The sequence below is a fragment of the Saxophila tyrrhenica genome, assembly GCF_035928015.1.
Source record: "Saxophila tyrrhenica strain CCFEE 5935 chromosome Unknown scaffold_2, whole genome shotgun sequence".
Lineage (NCBI taxonomy): Eukaryota > Fungi > Ascomycota > Dothideomycetes > Mycosphaerellales > Extremaceae > Saxophila > Saxophila tyrrhenica.
In genome coordinates, this window is record NW_027041734.1 from 423901 (window position 1) to 438378 (window position 14478).

Consider the following 14478-nt stretch of genomic DNA (forward strand, 5'->3'; position numbering starts at 1 on the left):
AGGCAAGAGGCGTGTACACTTGGTAGAGCAACTACAACAACACTTCCGCGACTCCGGAGAAGTAGGAAATGGTCACGAGTATCAACGTCTCTGTTCTGTCCCACCAGACACTGCGGGACTCTTGTCGAACAAGCTTTGCACGCCACCAATCCCCGCGGCGATCTGCTACACGCTGACTCGCCCAGATGGCGCATGTGAAAGGGACGTCGTCACTGGAATGATGACAGCGAGGAAAGAGGGAAAGTAATTGTAGTAATAGTTGGTACAGCACTGCAGAACCGTAGACTCTTGTGGCAAAGCACCAAACAGCGCTCCTCCTCAACCATGATTGCATACCGCTAGCTCTTGAGCAACCCATGCGTTCTCCCCCGCTAGCAATACAGTTGGTTAGTCGATCATGGAAGCAACGAGCGTGTCATAAGAGAGCGCGCGGGAGGTCGTCGGAGGAGGATGGAGGATGATAGATCTTGAAAGCGGCGAGCAGGGACAAACGACGTTCGGTTCGGTGCGAGCAACCAAGGACGGGGCGGCATCGACGGTTCGGTGGTCGTCTCGAACGGAGGGAAGGCAGGCATCACAGCGTCAAAGGCGCAGGCACAGCACCAAACGAGCTGTCTCCATTCTGCGCATCTTCCGGCTTCAGCGTCCCGTTGAGCATCGGACAGAGCCTTTTGATAAGTTAGAGTTGTCAGCAGAAGCTCGACTCGAATTTATGATCAGATGAACAACAAGAAGAAACAACTACGAAGAAAGAGCATTGAAAAGCATCCGCTGCGGATCCAAGCGACACGAGAAGAGGATGTTGGTATCCTCGCCCATGCACTCAATCCAATCCTCCATCTTTCCAGTCTTGCGTCCGCGCACTCACAACGCGAACCGCGAATAACTGCTCATCGCAGCCGCACCAGCAGCAGCATCCACAGCAGAATTCTCCTTGTTAGAAGGAGTCCCCTGCTTCTTGCCGCCTTGAAACTCCTCGAAATCCTTGCACGCGCAAAAGAGACAACTGAACGATACTGACTTTCTGTTCGTCTTGATGTGGCCCACCTGCCCACAGTTCGCGCACTTGCGCGCCGTCCCGTCCTTCGTGCGTCCGCGCCCCTGGCCCTTCTGCGGCGTCTTGCCGTCGGCCGCGTCGGACTGCGCCGCGGGCGAGCCTGCTGCGGTGGTTCCCGCAACAGCACCACCGGTGGGGGAGCCGGCGGCGCCAGCAGCTTGCCTGCCCTTTTGCTTCTCGCGCGCCTGGCGGCGATCGGCGTTGCGCTCGAGGCGGAAGATCTCTTGCTGGATGGCCTTCGCTTGCGCGGCGTTCCATGCCGCGTCGTTGGATGGCTGCATCTCATCCGGTCTGCAGAGAACAGGTCAGCTAACGATGTTTCAGATATGGGTAGGGAAAGGATAATAACAGACTTCAAAGTGTCCAGCTTCTTCTCCAGCTGCTTCTTGCGATACAGTGAGATGACCTTCGCGTTCGTGACTTGCTCCGTAACCAGCTGCGGCTCGCCGTACTTGTCGATGACCCTGCGGGTAATCTCCAGGATCTCGCCACGACGACCGGCGCTGCCTCTACTAAATTGACTGGCAGAGTCGTCTTCGAGGCGGCTGGATGCAGCGGGAGTGGCGAACGACGACCGCGGTGTCGCACCTCTGCCGGGGTATGCACTCGTTGGCTCGTCGTGGTAGTCGTCGATCTCGCCGTCCGAGTGCTCGAGCTCAGCACTCAAACTCTCCTTCTGTTTGTCCCAGATAGTGCGGATAGAATCGTCGTACAGCCTTTGCTGCTCTGCGACATTGTACGAATGACCACCAGTCTCCCGACGCTTCTTGGCCGCAATCTTGTCTTCCGCACTCTCACCAAACATCTTGAAGCCGCCCTTCATAGACGTCTTGACGAAGCTGAAGCCCTCCCCGCGACCTGTTGGATCGCCATCACCATACAGCTTAAGCATGGCTTTGCCCTGGCAAGCAGCAAGGAAGTTCTTCGTCGACCGCCACGGTGCAAGCTGCTTCTCGATATGCTCGCCCTCGTCCAGATCCTTGTCGTCTTCGTCGTTCTTGTCGTCCGGGATGCCCAAGTCCTGCAGATGCTGAACGCCCGCTTGCATAGAGTCGAGCACACAGACGTCTTCAGGCTTGATCCAGCTGCGAAGCGTGTCGGCATCAGGAACGACCTGACCCGGGTGGGGGATCCAGGTGCCGGCACTGTCCTTTGCCACTTTGTCGTATTTCATGAACTCTCGCATCTTGCTGCGGGTCTGAGGCATGTCGTGTCCGGGCAAATGTGGCATCAGGTTCTCGTTGTTGAGAGCCTTCGCCTTCTTGGGACGGAGAGGATCAACGCTTTTGGCGTACATCCTGTAGGAGAGAGCCCGCAATCGCTTCTTCGCAGCATCCGTGACACGACGTGAGTGCTTGGTCGGCACCTCCGTGGTCGGAAGTTGCTGGCCAACGGTGTGCAAGTTCTCCACGTTCCGTAGGTAGAACTTGTGGCCCGATGCGTAGCTGCTGCTCAAACCAACCAGGAAGTCGCTTGACTTGGGCTTGTGCTGGAAGATAGGCGCGCGGTACATGCCGTTGTGGATGGTAGGGACGATCTCGCCTTTGTCGACGTGGCCGAAGTTGGAGAAGGGACTCTTGTCCTGCGTAAGGAGCACGTTGGTCTCTCCAATATCGCGCTTTGGCCGCTCCTGGTCATCTGCGTCTCGCTTGCGATAGTAGTTCAGCAGCTTGCTGCCCATGCCGAAGTTCGACAGCATCACCGGCGCTTCCTCAGAGTACTCCAGAAGCAGGACGTTGGCATTGTCGCCCAAGCCAAGGTCTTCAGCTTTGCCGAACAGTTCTTTCGTCTCGCGACCTCGGGTGTTCTTGCGCTTGAGGTGCTTCGCCCTCTGGAACCTGAACTCGCGCAGTCTGCTATCGCGTACGTCCAAGTTGGGCCGATGGAACGCCCTCTTTGCTTTGCCGTCGAGTGTGACTCTGTAGAACGGGAATTGCAGCTTTGTAGCCGGAAGACTGTGCTCAATCGCCATGGCACCAAGCGTGCTCCGCACCTTGTGATGGTGGTTCTCCTTCAAAGCATCGTACGCTTCATCATTGCTGATGTTGTACCTCTTGACTGTGCTCCTGTTGAGAGCATTGCCGCGCCTTGTGTCGAACATGGACTTGCGTTTACGCTGAGGCAGAAGCTCGTCGACAAGCAGATTCTGGTCGTTTAGGTCCAGGGCAACAGACTTCGCCAGCTTGGCAGTGGCACGCTCTGGATCTTCGAAAAGTAGATGAGGATCCTGCACAGCCAGAGAGAAGTCGCCATCCAAAAGCTTTCGCTTCTTGTTCGGTCTGCTGCGCTCAGCGGCTTCCCACTCGCCATCCAGAGCCTCGCCTTCAGAGATATCAGCAACGCTTGGAATGTCCCAGTCTCCACAGATGATCGAAAGGTCTTGCATGGTGAGATTGCCGATGCGCTCATTCTCATCAACAACACTCATGTCGTGATCATCGTCGCTGTCGTCCTGTGCGTTCGAGCCCAGATTGAGGTTGACAAGCCCAGGCTTCGAGGCCGCCTCATCGCCCACCTTGTTTGCAGCAGCATGCGCCCTGAACGCCTTCTCCTGATCGGCCATCAAGTCGAGCGAGAGCTTGGTAGGAACAATGGAACGCGGTGGCTTAAGAGGAGCTTTGCCACGATATCGGCCAGGCCGCGGAGGGAAGAGCTCGACGAAGTTCGGATTCTGGTTCTTCTCAAAGCTTGGGTATAGACTGTAGAAGACATCCATGTCGATCTCGCCAAACTCTTCGTCAACTGCCTCTCCAGCTTGCTTCCGCGCTGCAAGCTTGAAGAGGTACTTTTGCATGTTCTCTGGATCCTTGAGGTCACCCACGTCGCTCATGTCATCTTCTTCGTCTTCACTAGCCTCGGGAGAGTGGCCATCGTCGAAGAACGATGGTGGGCTCATCGACTGCGGACTCTGCTGCTGTGGTGGTTGCACTGGCCGGTAGCCCTGGTTCATGCCAGGTAGCGCAAGCGACTTCTTGCTAGGAAGCGCCAGGCCCGGACGCTGATGTGGGCGCTCGATCGAAGGCGGGTGAGTTCTGAGCTGTTCTGGAGAAGAGCTGCGCTCTTGGAACAGATCGTTCTGCTCGGTAGACTCGCCGAAGAGATCAGCGTCCTCCTCTTCGTCAATGCTCTGGTCGTTGTGAAAGCCGTTGGTGCGCGGTTGCTCTGCTTGCGCTTGCACACCAGGTACACCATCGGGCGCTTGCTGTCCAAGCATGGAGTCGAGGGGATCGTCATCATCGAGGTTGTTGGTCGCCTGCTCTTCTTCTGGGAGATCGTCGTCACTGAAGCTCTCGTAGTCGATGGCATCGTCCGCTTTGTCGGTCTGGTCGATGGCGCGATCGAACTCTGCGTCTTCGTTCCAGTCGCGCACGTACTTGGCCACGTTGGCGAGGTCGTCGTCCATTCTGTCGCCGCCTGTCGCGTGAGGCATGCTGGCGCAGGTTGACCCTCGAGGATCGAAGCGATGCTCTTCAAAGCCGGCCTCTCAGCTTGACTACACGCACACGGCGCTCGGCACCATCGCCAGCTATCGCAGTCTGGGGTGCTGTGAAGGGGTGAGGTCGGTCGGTGTCCTGGTAGTGATGTGAAGTTCGTCGTGAGGCTCCCTTGGGCCGGAGCAGGAGCTGCGCGGCGGTATTGGCGCTCCAGCTAAGGCGGAAAGATGGCGAGGTGAGGGTGCGCTATATGCGCCGGTGGAGCGTCTTGAGGAGTGTTGCTGTCTGGTAGTGAAGAAGCGCAAGGTAGTGTCGTGAAGTGACACTGTGACGCTCGCTGGGATGTGCTCGGCTTGTCCCGGATCAGGGAAGGTGTGCCGAGCATCACGTGAAATACCCCCCCTTCTCTTTCTCTCTCTCCCTTCTTCCGTGCCACCCAACACTTCTCCAATATTACCTGTATCTTACAATGGAACATATCACAACAGAACATAACCCTTGACAGGCTGATATCAAGTGCGAGCGTGCCTCGGCCTTCATGAACATCACTCCAGACGCTCTGTCAAAACGCACCTACCATTGCTAGAGAACGGATCCTCCTCAAGGAGGTAGGCGCATGCGGACCGTCCAGTATTCCGATCAATGTACAACACCTCATATGACTAAAGCACATCAATCAAGACAACATGAATGCTTGCGTGATTCATCACACGTTCATCTCGGATATGCGTGAGATGCGACGCCACTGCCATGGTCGTATGGGCACCCCGAGCCATCCAACCAGACACTGGTCATAAGCAGGAGCGCTATATTGCAGAGGGTCCGAGCTACGAAACAGAAGGAAGTAGCTGTTTCTGCAGTCCAAACTGTAGGCAGAGGATTCCTCAAAGCCTCCAGGCAGGGCTCTGTTCTAGGGAGAACGGCCGCATCAAACAGTAGGAAGAGCAATTCACAGCAGGCCATTGGAGACAGAACCTGACTGCTACTTGTTTGTTACGCAACCTGCGGTACCTCCTCCCGACACCCATCTATTGTCAAGTACTGTATCGTGTCTCGCACACGCTTAACGGCGCGCTGGAACGCCACACAATCGGAGAATTGGTGTATCTGTAATTGCAGACGTTTCAAGGCTAAACGGTACCACATAATAAGGTACATTGCCCGCCGCAAAGAATTGCTCGACGAGGACCAGCAGCGGATCTGACCATTGGCTCGTATTCGATCGGCTCCTGCACAAGCCGCTATCATATGATCACACCACCGTGCAACATGACGAGCTCGACGATTGACAGGACGGCGTTTCATCGGTGGCACGAGGAAGCAGAAGCTAACCGCGCCTAACAAGAACAAGATTCCATGCTAGCTGTCCATCTATTTCCGACTAGCGTGCGTGTAGCTACCGCCTACAATCAAACTATATCTGCTAATACCTGCCCTAGACTGCAACTGACGTCTGTATAAAATTGTGCTTGGATGGTAAGATTCGCGGCGGCGAACCCTGCTCCCTGCGATCGTGGTCAGAGTCTGTGCGCCGCCTGAATCTGATTTTTCTTGGTGTGATAGGTAATTTTCGAGCGTGTTTCAGGACGAGATCTGTGAGATGAAAGGCATTGAGAGATTAAATGAGGGCCGATGAGGTTATTGCTGCCGTACCCCGACCTGGACCTGGACCTCGAAGCTCGCATCTCACAATCTTCATCTATCTTCCAGCTGTCGTGCCTCTTCATGGAAGCGTCGCCTTGAGTGTGATCGGCAGCAAGGCAGCACGCTACGGTGTCGATCGCGTTGCTTAGTGTGAACAACCCTCATCACTCTCGATGAAGCTTCAATCGACATGGAGACGGGACAGCAGTTGACAGAGGAAGATGAGCGCGCCAGTGGCATATCGACACCTCGCAACCTTGCAGTGCGTGCGCCAGCGCCCTCCGGCTCGTCCAGGACATTTGGGCGCTCGACGCAATCATCGATCGGTTATACTCAAGATGGATCGCATGCCTCCTCCGGCGAAGTGTGGGCGGGTGCGATCTCGCGAGTCCAGACGCAGGTGTCGCATAACACCAGCATGTTAGATTCGCACCGGCAGAAGGTACAGGATATCGAGGTTGCAATCACCAAACTCGACCAAGCTGTCGGCAATGCCATGGCTGTCCTGCAAGACGTTCGTGCAGAGCAGAGAGCAAGGCCCACCGTGGAGCCAACTCGCCATGACCCCGAGGATCTGAACGTGCTTGCAGAACGGGTGGGCGCCATTTCGAGTCGGGTCAACGAAGTCGATGCGCTTCGAATGCAGGTGAGGCTGCTGGAGAACAGGATGAAGCGTTGGGAGGAGCATGGCCCGCCTACAGCTGCGGACACGATGCGAGGACCCGGTCCAGCAATGCGCGAACCGGCATACCGCGAGTCGCAAGTGCCCAGTCAGTACAGCGGGCCGTCTCGGCCACCATCGATACCGTCCCAACATCATCCGCTGCCACCGATCCGCACGTCCGCCAACATGTCGCCTGTCGACACCCGATCGACCTCGCATACTTTGTCAGCGCTGCATCGACCGTCGATGGATTCTTCAGCAACGATGCAAGCCTCCTCAATGGGCAGCTTCAGGTTGGGCGAGCCGTTGCCCCCGCCTAGTGCTCTGTCCGGCTGGCATATGGGCGACAACAGTGTCTCTTCAAATACACTTCCACCACCCACCCAGCCCGGTCCAAGCCGACAAACGTTTCATCATCCGCAGGCGCAAGCGGCAGGATGGGCAGCTGTCAATGCCCCTCCAACAGCCAAGCGTCCTTTCGAAGAGCCCCGACAATCTCCTTACCAGTCATCAGTACCTGGTTCACCGAAGCGGCCAAGACTTGCGCCCATCATGCCGAGGACGACGTACATCGAGGAGTCCAGTTATATACCCTCAAACGTGCCAAATTCTACAGCAGATACACACCTGTCACGTTCACGCGCGCCGTCAGATAGCTCGCAGTCGCAGATACCGTCTCAGGCGCACACGCTGCCCACGCCAGCGTCCGCAAACATGCCCGGCCATCGCTTCATCGTCTCGACGCAGTCCGCCGACTCGCAAGAATCCTGGCGACCGGAGACGGAGCGCCTGATGCAGATGCCGCATCGCGGGCACGGAGTCGGTGGTGGGCGGCGAGGTGGAAGAGGCGGCCGAGGTCGTGCACGGGGAAGCAGAGGTGGTGGACGAGGGGGCGTCAGCATCGTGCCCGCTGCTGGCCCGGAACTTGGAACACCTGAATGGGAGCGTGCAGACTGGACAGGGACCCAAGTCTCGCCCAATGGGTACTACCGCCCTCTACCTCACCAGCCTGGCTCCCCTCAAGACACTTCACGAGGCGGGATCGTGCGACGAGTAGGCGCGGCAGCAGCAGGGCCATCCGAGCGCGAGTCGGAGTTGCCAGCTACACCACTCACGACACAAGGTCCCTACGATCCTTTCGCAGCTGGCGCGAGTGATCAGGGCCCCGGCAGCGGCGGGAAGAAGTCGCGCAGCAAGCCTTTCCGCAACGCTGAAGGAGTCCTGATCCGAAAGGACGGACGGCCAGACATGCGCTCGGTGAGCTCAGCGAACAACTTACGCAAGGTGCATGCGAAGAAGGAGGCAGAGCGGGCGGAGATGGAAGGGAGGACGCCTACTTCTGCCCGCTCGCTTGCGCCGGCGAACTCGCTGTCCGAGGAAGAGGATGATGAAGAGGACTCGGGATCACCGGGCAGTGCTACGCAGGATCGCGAGGGGGGTGAGCCGACTGATACCCAGGAGCGGCATCGCGAGCTTATGAGTCGCATCTTCCCGAGTTCGGTGGAAGACGCCAGTAGGAGTGCCGGTGCACGTTTCTTCCCGACCCACGAGCAGCGAGATACTACTGAGGCGGAGATGAAGAGGGAGCCTAGGAGTGAGGAGCAGACAGGGGTTGGTGAAGGTCAGGAAGGGGCCAGCAGTCAAATGACGGACGTGGTGATGCGCGAGATGAGCGAGGCGCAAGCTGAAAACCATCAACGGCGGGGTGAGCAAGAGGACACAAGGATGGCGACGGTGGAGGAGGAGGCGAGCGAGGAGCAAGAGCAAGAGCAAGGACGGGAGGAGATTTAGGCGGGTGGTGATTGAGGTGCGGATTTGGAAGCGGGCGCATTGGTTATTGCATGTGCGATTGGGAATACCTACATTTGCAGTTTGTGGATGTGTGGCGATATCGATACCTTGTACGTATAGTGAGTGATACTTCGATAATTCAAGAAGACATACAATGGATTGCTCCAAGTTAGACAAAAAGCAAACCCCATCACGACGAGATGAAGTTGGGCAGATGCAAAGTTCTTGGACCGGCGAGACTGGCTTCCCGGAAACATTGGTGGGAGCGGAGTGGTCTCTTGATCTTTGTATCTAATGCTATGTACCTGGAAAAGACGCTTTGCCTCTCAGAGAAGTTTCTCAGGAGACGAAAACGACAGCGACGTCTCTCTTCTTCCAAGCTCAGCAGCTCTCTGCCAAGTCGTCTTCGATCTGAATCACACTAGAGCACTGATGAGTGCACCATCAAGCATTCTTGCTTCTCTCCTCTGCGTCTCGAAGAACACTTCGGATGGCTTCCGTGTCCACCTTCGCCTCGATATGCCTCTTCAGCTTGGCAGTGCTGTCGGCCGAACGAATGTCCCAGAGATAGTTCGTGTTACCGTAAGGCTCTGGCTCAGCTTGTGGATTCGGTTTCGCCGTAAGATGAGGCTCGTCGGTTTCGTTCGTCCAGCTTCGAGCGTCGATGCCTATCTTGGTCCAGCCCGAGGTTGGTGTTGGAGGTGTTGTAGAAAGAACAACGTTGCCACCTCCCGCCGGAATGGTCGTCTGAGGGGTTGCAGGGTGGCCACCTAAACCGGAGGAATGGGCAGTTGTAGCAGGACTGGGTGATCTGGGCTTGGTCGCGTCCAATGTTTTCAAGCCGATGTCCTGTTTGCCATCCACATATTAGGCGACGGTCGCCTTGATGAGCGCTTGATACTCCTCTCTGTTCTTCATGTACTGGACAAAGTTGCGGTTCGTGTCGTCTGTGAAGCCTTGCCGACCAACTTGGAATACACGCCGTTTGTTGAAGGCAAGCCATCCAGCTCCTGACCCGTATGAGACTGCGCCGATCCACCGCCTCCAGCCCACAACAGCCCATGGTCTTGGAAGCAAGGACGCTGTGACGACTCCAATCGCAGCACCAGTGAGCAAAGCGTCGTCTTCGTCGAAGTGACCCAAGCGGTCGAGTGCTCTGCACGGGCGTGGCGCGATTTCCTGGTCTTCTAGAAGACGGCCGGCAATCTGGCGTATCATGAAATCATGGAAGATGGCGCAGCCGGCGACGCCTAAGAAGCCGTACGTGCAAACAGCATTGAAACGTCTCCAGGTGGATGCTTGTGGCTTCCACAGGCCAAAAAGTTGGTTGATTGCCAAAGCGCACGGCACCACGGTCGAAATACCTCCTGTAAGGCCTGCCGCTTGGGATGTCGATGTAGGCGCGTAGGGTGCAGGGAAAACAGGAAAGGCCGTATGGCGACCTTCATGGCTCGGCGGGAATAGTCGCATTTTTGCAGGCTGCTATTTTGTCGACATCAAGTCTGGCGCCAAACGGCAAGATCTGCAAATCTGCAGGTGCTTCCTTTGTTACACAACAGCCACGGCTCTGACGCCACAATGCAGGAGGTCGCCATGCAAGGGACTGGATCCACGGGATTGGATCGACGAATGGTCGAATGGTCCAGTCTTTCAAAAGCGACATGCGGCTGTATGGTGGTAGCATCCAGTAGTAATAATAGCCCAACGGACAGATATCGCTATGTTACCTACCTAAGGTCCGTCCTTTACGAGCGTAACAATGCTCGTGCTGCTCTTTTGCTAAACAGGGTGCCTGCCGACCCTTCGAACGATCGGGAGCGGTGAAGTTATACGGGATACTACATACAGAGTGGTGGTCTTCTCTCGATTTGCATTGCTTCGCCTAAGTTGGCGAAACCTGGTAGACATGTCGAGCAGCCACCGAAGGAGCTGAAAGTCCAACCAAGTCCTTGGGGCTACCAGACTGGACATTTCCATCCGTCTCTCTAGCGCGAGCTGTAGCCTCTCCGTGCTTTGCGATCGGAGAGCATTGTTGTATATTTGGTGATGCCGACTTCGAATGTCTGCAAATTTCGCCGCTGCACCCGGTAGCATGTAAGAGCCAAGGAGATCTAGCGGAGCTGAGGATGGAGGAAGCCATGTCGCTGGGGTGCCGTCCGCAACTGTTTCACCGAACCGTATCCGCTTCATGCGTTCCCTGGAATCTGATATCAGAGCTCCATAGCTGCCGACACGTGCTGCAAGATCGCTTTGCGCTGTGTACGATGCTATCAGGAAGGACGAAACAGCCTTGATATCTGGCGCGTTGCCTGATATCCCCGCACCGGTAAGCTCGGCTTCTTTGTCAAGCAATGAGCTCCATGACCGATCGAGTTCACGAGCCGCTTCGTCCCGACGCCATTTCAGTTCGGCGATGTGATGTTCGAGCTTAGATATGCTTGCAGCCATGTTGGGAGTAAGTGGGACGAGATTTGCTGTGCTCCGATGGTAGATGATAGTGCCGGACAGTAGATGCCACATACGAAGACCATTACCCCTCTTGCCGCATAACCATGAGTGCTCCAGTTGTTCGGTCCACTGCAACTCTTGTCTTTTCGCCTCAGCCCATCTTGCCCTCATCTCTCTGTGACGTGTGAAAATCATCTTGAATAAAGAATTCCCTACTCCACACCCTAGCACGAACGCACCCGTCCATCGCCTCCAGCCTGTGATCATCCAGGCTTTGCGCAACTGGCTAGCAGCAAGAACGCCAGCTACACCACCCAAAAGGATGGCATCGTCTTGACCGAAGGATCCAGGGCGGTCGAACCACTTGAACTCTCGACGCGGTATGTCCTGCATTTCCAAGAAGCACCTGGCTTTCGTGGCCTTCCACGCGTCTCCCAGACCTCCAATGACGGTGTTCCCGAAGAACGTTAATGCGAAGACACTGCTGGCGAGTTTCGCGTTCGGAACTGGTTTCACGCCTGGCCTGACGCCAACGAAGATGCAAGGCAGACCAAGGAGTGCCGCGTAGATGATTCTCCTCCCAGTCTTGGAGGTGAGGCCACTCGGCGACCATGGTGGCTCTGGAGTTGCAAGTGCCGGATGTAGGCCTTCGTGTCGAGGGGGAAGCAGGCGCATGTTGATAATTGATACGAAGAAAGAACGATGTTGACAAAGAGATGGGACTTACTAGCAGACATGCTCTGGTTGCACAGGACATGCAAAGGGGCGGGCTCATGTTGCTCATTGTATCATTGGCATCCAGGATCATCGGTGTCTCGCTCATGGTGTGCTGCATCAGAGAGACTCCGCCATGTGAGAAAAACAGCAGCATAGTCGACTCGACGAAGGAGGAGGCATGGCTGCTGTGGTGGTCGAGCGGGAGGCTGGGGATGTTCACTGGCATCGCAAGCGATCCTCGAATTTTTGGACCTCAGCTAGCGGCGGCTAATCCCGGGCCAATAGGCGCTAGGCCAGCGACGTCACCCTTCGAAGCTCGAACTCCAAGTTGATCAGAAATTCTGTCGTGAGCTGCGGCAGACCTATGTCGACACCACAACGATGACACGCAATAGCAACTGGCGGAAGCGCTCGCATGACTCTTATCGTCGTGGCGACAACAATGTCGGTATGGGGGAGACGCTCGCTCACCTGAGGGAAGAAGGTCAAGGTCCTGAAGATTCTCCTCCCACCAACACGAACGGCGACGCAGACGGCAACGGAGACTGGCAAACAGTAGAGAGGAGCAAGAAGCGAAAGAAGCATGCGAAGAAAGACGGCGACAACTACCCAGCCATATACCACTCCTCACATAACCGGCTGCAGTCCTCGGTAAAGGTGAGCGACCTGCAAAACCTGGTGCTGTACCTGCTCGCCGATGGCAACTCACCCCAGTGGTGTGGTGTACGGCATCATGGCCAAGTTCACAAGGTCGTCGCCTTGATGGTGCCCGGTCTGGAAGCCGGCATGTTTGATGGGAGCATTCCTCTGTCACCGCCAGAAGAGGAGCAAGAGGAGGCTACCAATGGCGCATCAACCGCAGATAGCTCAGAGCTAGCGCAGAACGAGACAAATGTACAAGCCACGAGTGCCACCGCAGAAGATTCTTCATCTCAGGCTGTTCAGCATCGCAAGATCTCGCCAGACGACTACTACCCGACGCGTCTCAAACATGACCGTTTGCCCCCACCACTCCAGCCTCTCGCTGACATCTTCGAGCACATCTGGCCTGTCAAAGCACCCGGCGATGACAAGTACGCCAAGATGCACTCTCCGATGGCTGGTATGCTTATTGCACCTTTAGTGAGGACGAAGGAAGAGAAGAAGTCTAAAGGCCCACAACCCCCTCCGGAAGGCAAGAACTGGAAGAATCAACGTACGCCAATCACTGAGTATGTTGCGACCACAGATGAGCTGGCTGAGGAGGGCTACGTACTGCATCCGGCACACTTTAACGGCACGAAATTCGCTGGAGAGGCGGCTGCCAAGCGAGAAGCGAGTGGTCAGACTGGGACCAGCGGCTGGACGGACACCTCAAACATCCCGGATCTGGCCGCAGGCAAAATAGCAGAGCGGGACATCGAGCAAGGCTCTATCTTGGCAGGCAGAAAAGTTCTGACCATGGATTGCGAGATGTGCATCACCTCACCGGCCGGCAGCACTCCAGCAGTCTTCAGCCTCACTCGGATATCTGTCATCGACTGGGATGGTGCTGTGATACTGGACGAGTTTGTGAAGCCTGAAGAACCCATCACAGACTACCTCACGCCATATTCTGGCATCACCGCGCAGAAGCTGGAGGGTGTCACAACCACATTGCAAGACATCCAGAAGAAGCTCATCTCCGACATCATCACCCCAAACACCATCCTGGTCGGCCACTCCCTCAACTCAGACATGAACGCGCTCAAGCTCACACATCCTTTCATCATCGACACGACCATACTCTTCCCACACCCCCGTGGTCCACCGCTCAAGTCCAGCCTGAAGTGGCTCGCACAGAAGTACCTGTCACGTGAGATTCAGAAAGGCCATGGCTCCACCGGGCATGACAGCGTTGAGGATGCCAAGGCTTGCTTGGATCTCGTCAAGCAGAAGTGCGAGAAGGGTAAGATGTGGGGTACTTCTGAAGCATCTGGTGAGAGCATCTTCAAGCGTCTGGGCAGGCAGAAGCGTCCGAAGAGAGACAAGGTTCATCCGAGCGGGGATGATGAGTTCAGGACTGGCGCTGTAGTGGACTGGGGCGAGCCCGCCAGAGGCTACGGTGCTTCTGCGAAGGAGGCGATCGGCTGCGACAGCGACGAGCAGGTCATTGCTGGGATTAAGCATGCGCTCGCCAAAGAGGAGGATGTCGACCCTTCACCAGAACGTGGTGTCGACTTCGTGTTCGCCCGACTTCGCGAGCTGGAGGCTCATCGCGGCTGGTGGACTCGTTCCAAGACCCTCGACAATCAATCACTGCTCGATACCACGACCAATTCAACCTCTGCCGACACGCTGGCTGACGTCACCGCACAGATGGTCTCGCGCATCCAAGCGGTGTGGGAGACACTGCCGCCCTGCTCTGCGTTCATCGTGTTCTCTGGTTCTGGAGATCCGAGAGAGCTGGCGGAGATGCAGGCCTTGCAAACACAGTTCAAGGAGGAGTACAAGGTCAAGAAGTGGGACGAGCTGAGCGTGAAGTGGACGGACGATGAAGAGCAGAAGCTGCGCAAGGCTTGCCACAAGGCGAGGCAGGGCGTCGGCTTCATTGCGGTGAAGTGACTGCCTGCACTCTTCACGCTCGTCCTTCCTACTGGTTTAATGATTGAAGTGGTAGTACGCAGTGCATTGCTGCAGAAAGCTGTATGGCTAAACAACGCCCATGAATGCTACCATATCGCTGAATCAAAATGACATCATCA

General features: G+C 56.2%; 5 protein-coding genes across 5 annotated transcripts; 2 read left to right on the forward strand and 3 right to left on the reverse strand.

The window, feature by feature from the left end:
* Positions 1-574: 574 nt before the first annotated feature.
* LTR77_001215 (uncharacterized protein) lies at positions 575-4487 on the reverse strand (the record flags this gene model as incomplete). Its single annotated transcript, XM_064798477.1, has 3 exons — positions 575-668; positions 869-1348; positions 1411-4487. 3 exons carry the CDS (start codon positions 4485-4487, stop codon positions 575-577), a joined length of 3651 nt encoding a protein of 1216 aa, XP_064662804.1.
* Positions 4488-6325: 1838 nt separating this feature from the next.
* On the forward strand, positions 6326-8590 carry LTR77_001216 (uncharacterized protein; the record flags this gene model as incomplete). Its single annotated transcript, XM_064798478.1, has 1 exon — positions 6326-8590. The coding sequence occupies one exon, from the start codon at positions 6326-6328 to the stop codon at positions 8588-8590; it is 2265 nt and encodes a 754-aa protein (XP_064662805.1).
* Positions 8591-9034: 444 nt separating this feature from the next.
* On the reverse strand, positions 9035-10060 carry LTR77_001217 (uncharacterized protein; the record flags this gene model as incomplete). Its single annotated transcript, XM_064798479.1, has 2 exons — positions 9035-9439; positions 9467-10060. 2 exons carry the CDS (start codon positions 10058-10060, stop codon positions 9035-9037), a joined length of 999 nt encoding a protein of 332 aa, XP_064662806.1.
* A 412-nt stretch (positions 10061-10472) lies between these two features.
* LTR77_001218 (uncharacterized protein) lies at positions 10473-11713 on the reverse strand (the record flags this gene model as incomplete). The annotated part of the gene is made up of 2 exons (XM_064798480.1): positions 10473-10585; positions 10645-11713. The coding sequence occupies 2 exons, from the start codon at positions 11711-11713 to the stop codon at positions 10473-10475; spliced, it is 1182 nt and encodes a 393-aa protein (XP_064662807.1).
* A 423-nt stretch (positions 11714-12136) lies between these two features.
* Positions 12137-14338, forward strand: LTR77_001219 (uncharacterized protein; the record flags this gene model as incomplete). Its single annotated transcript, XM_064798481.1, has 2 exons — positions 12137-12857; positions 12879-14338. 2 exons carry the CDS (start codon positions 12137-12139, stop codon positions 14336-14338), a joined length of 2181 nt encoding a protein of 726 aa, XP_064662808.1.
* Positions 14339-14478: the final 140 nt, after the last annotated feature.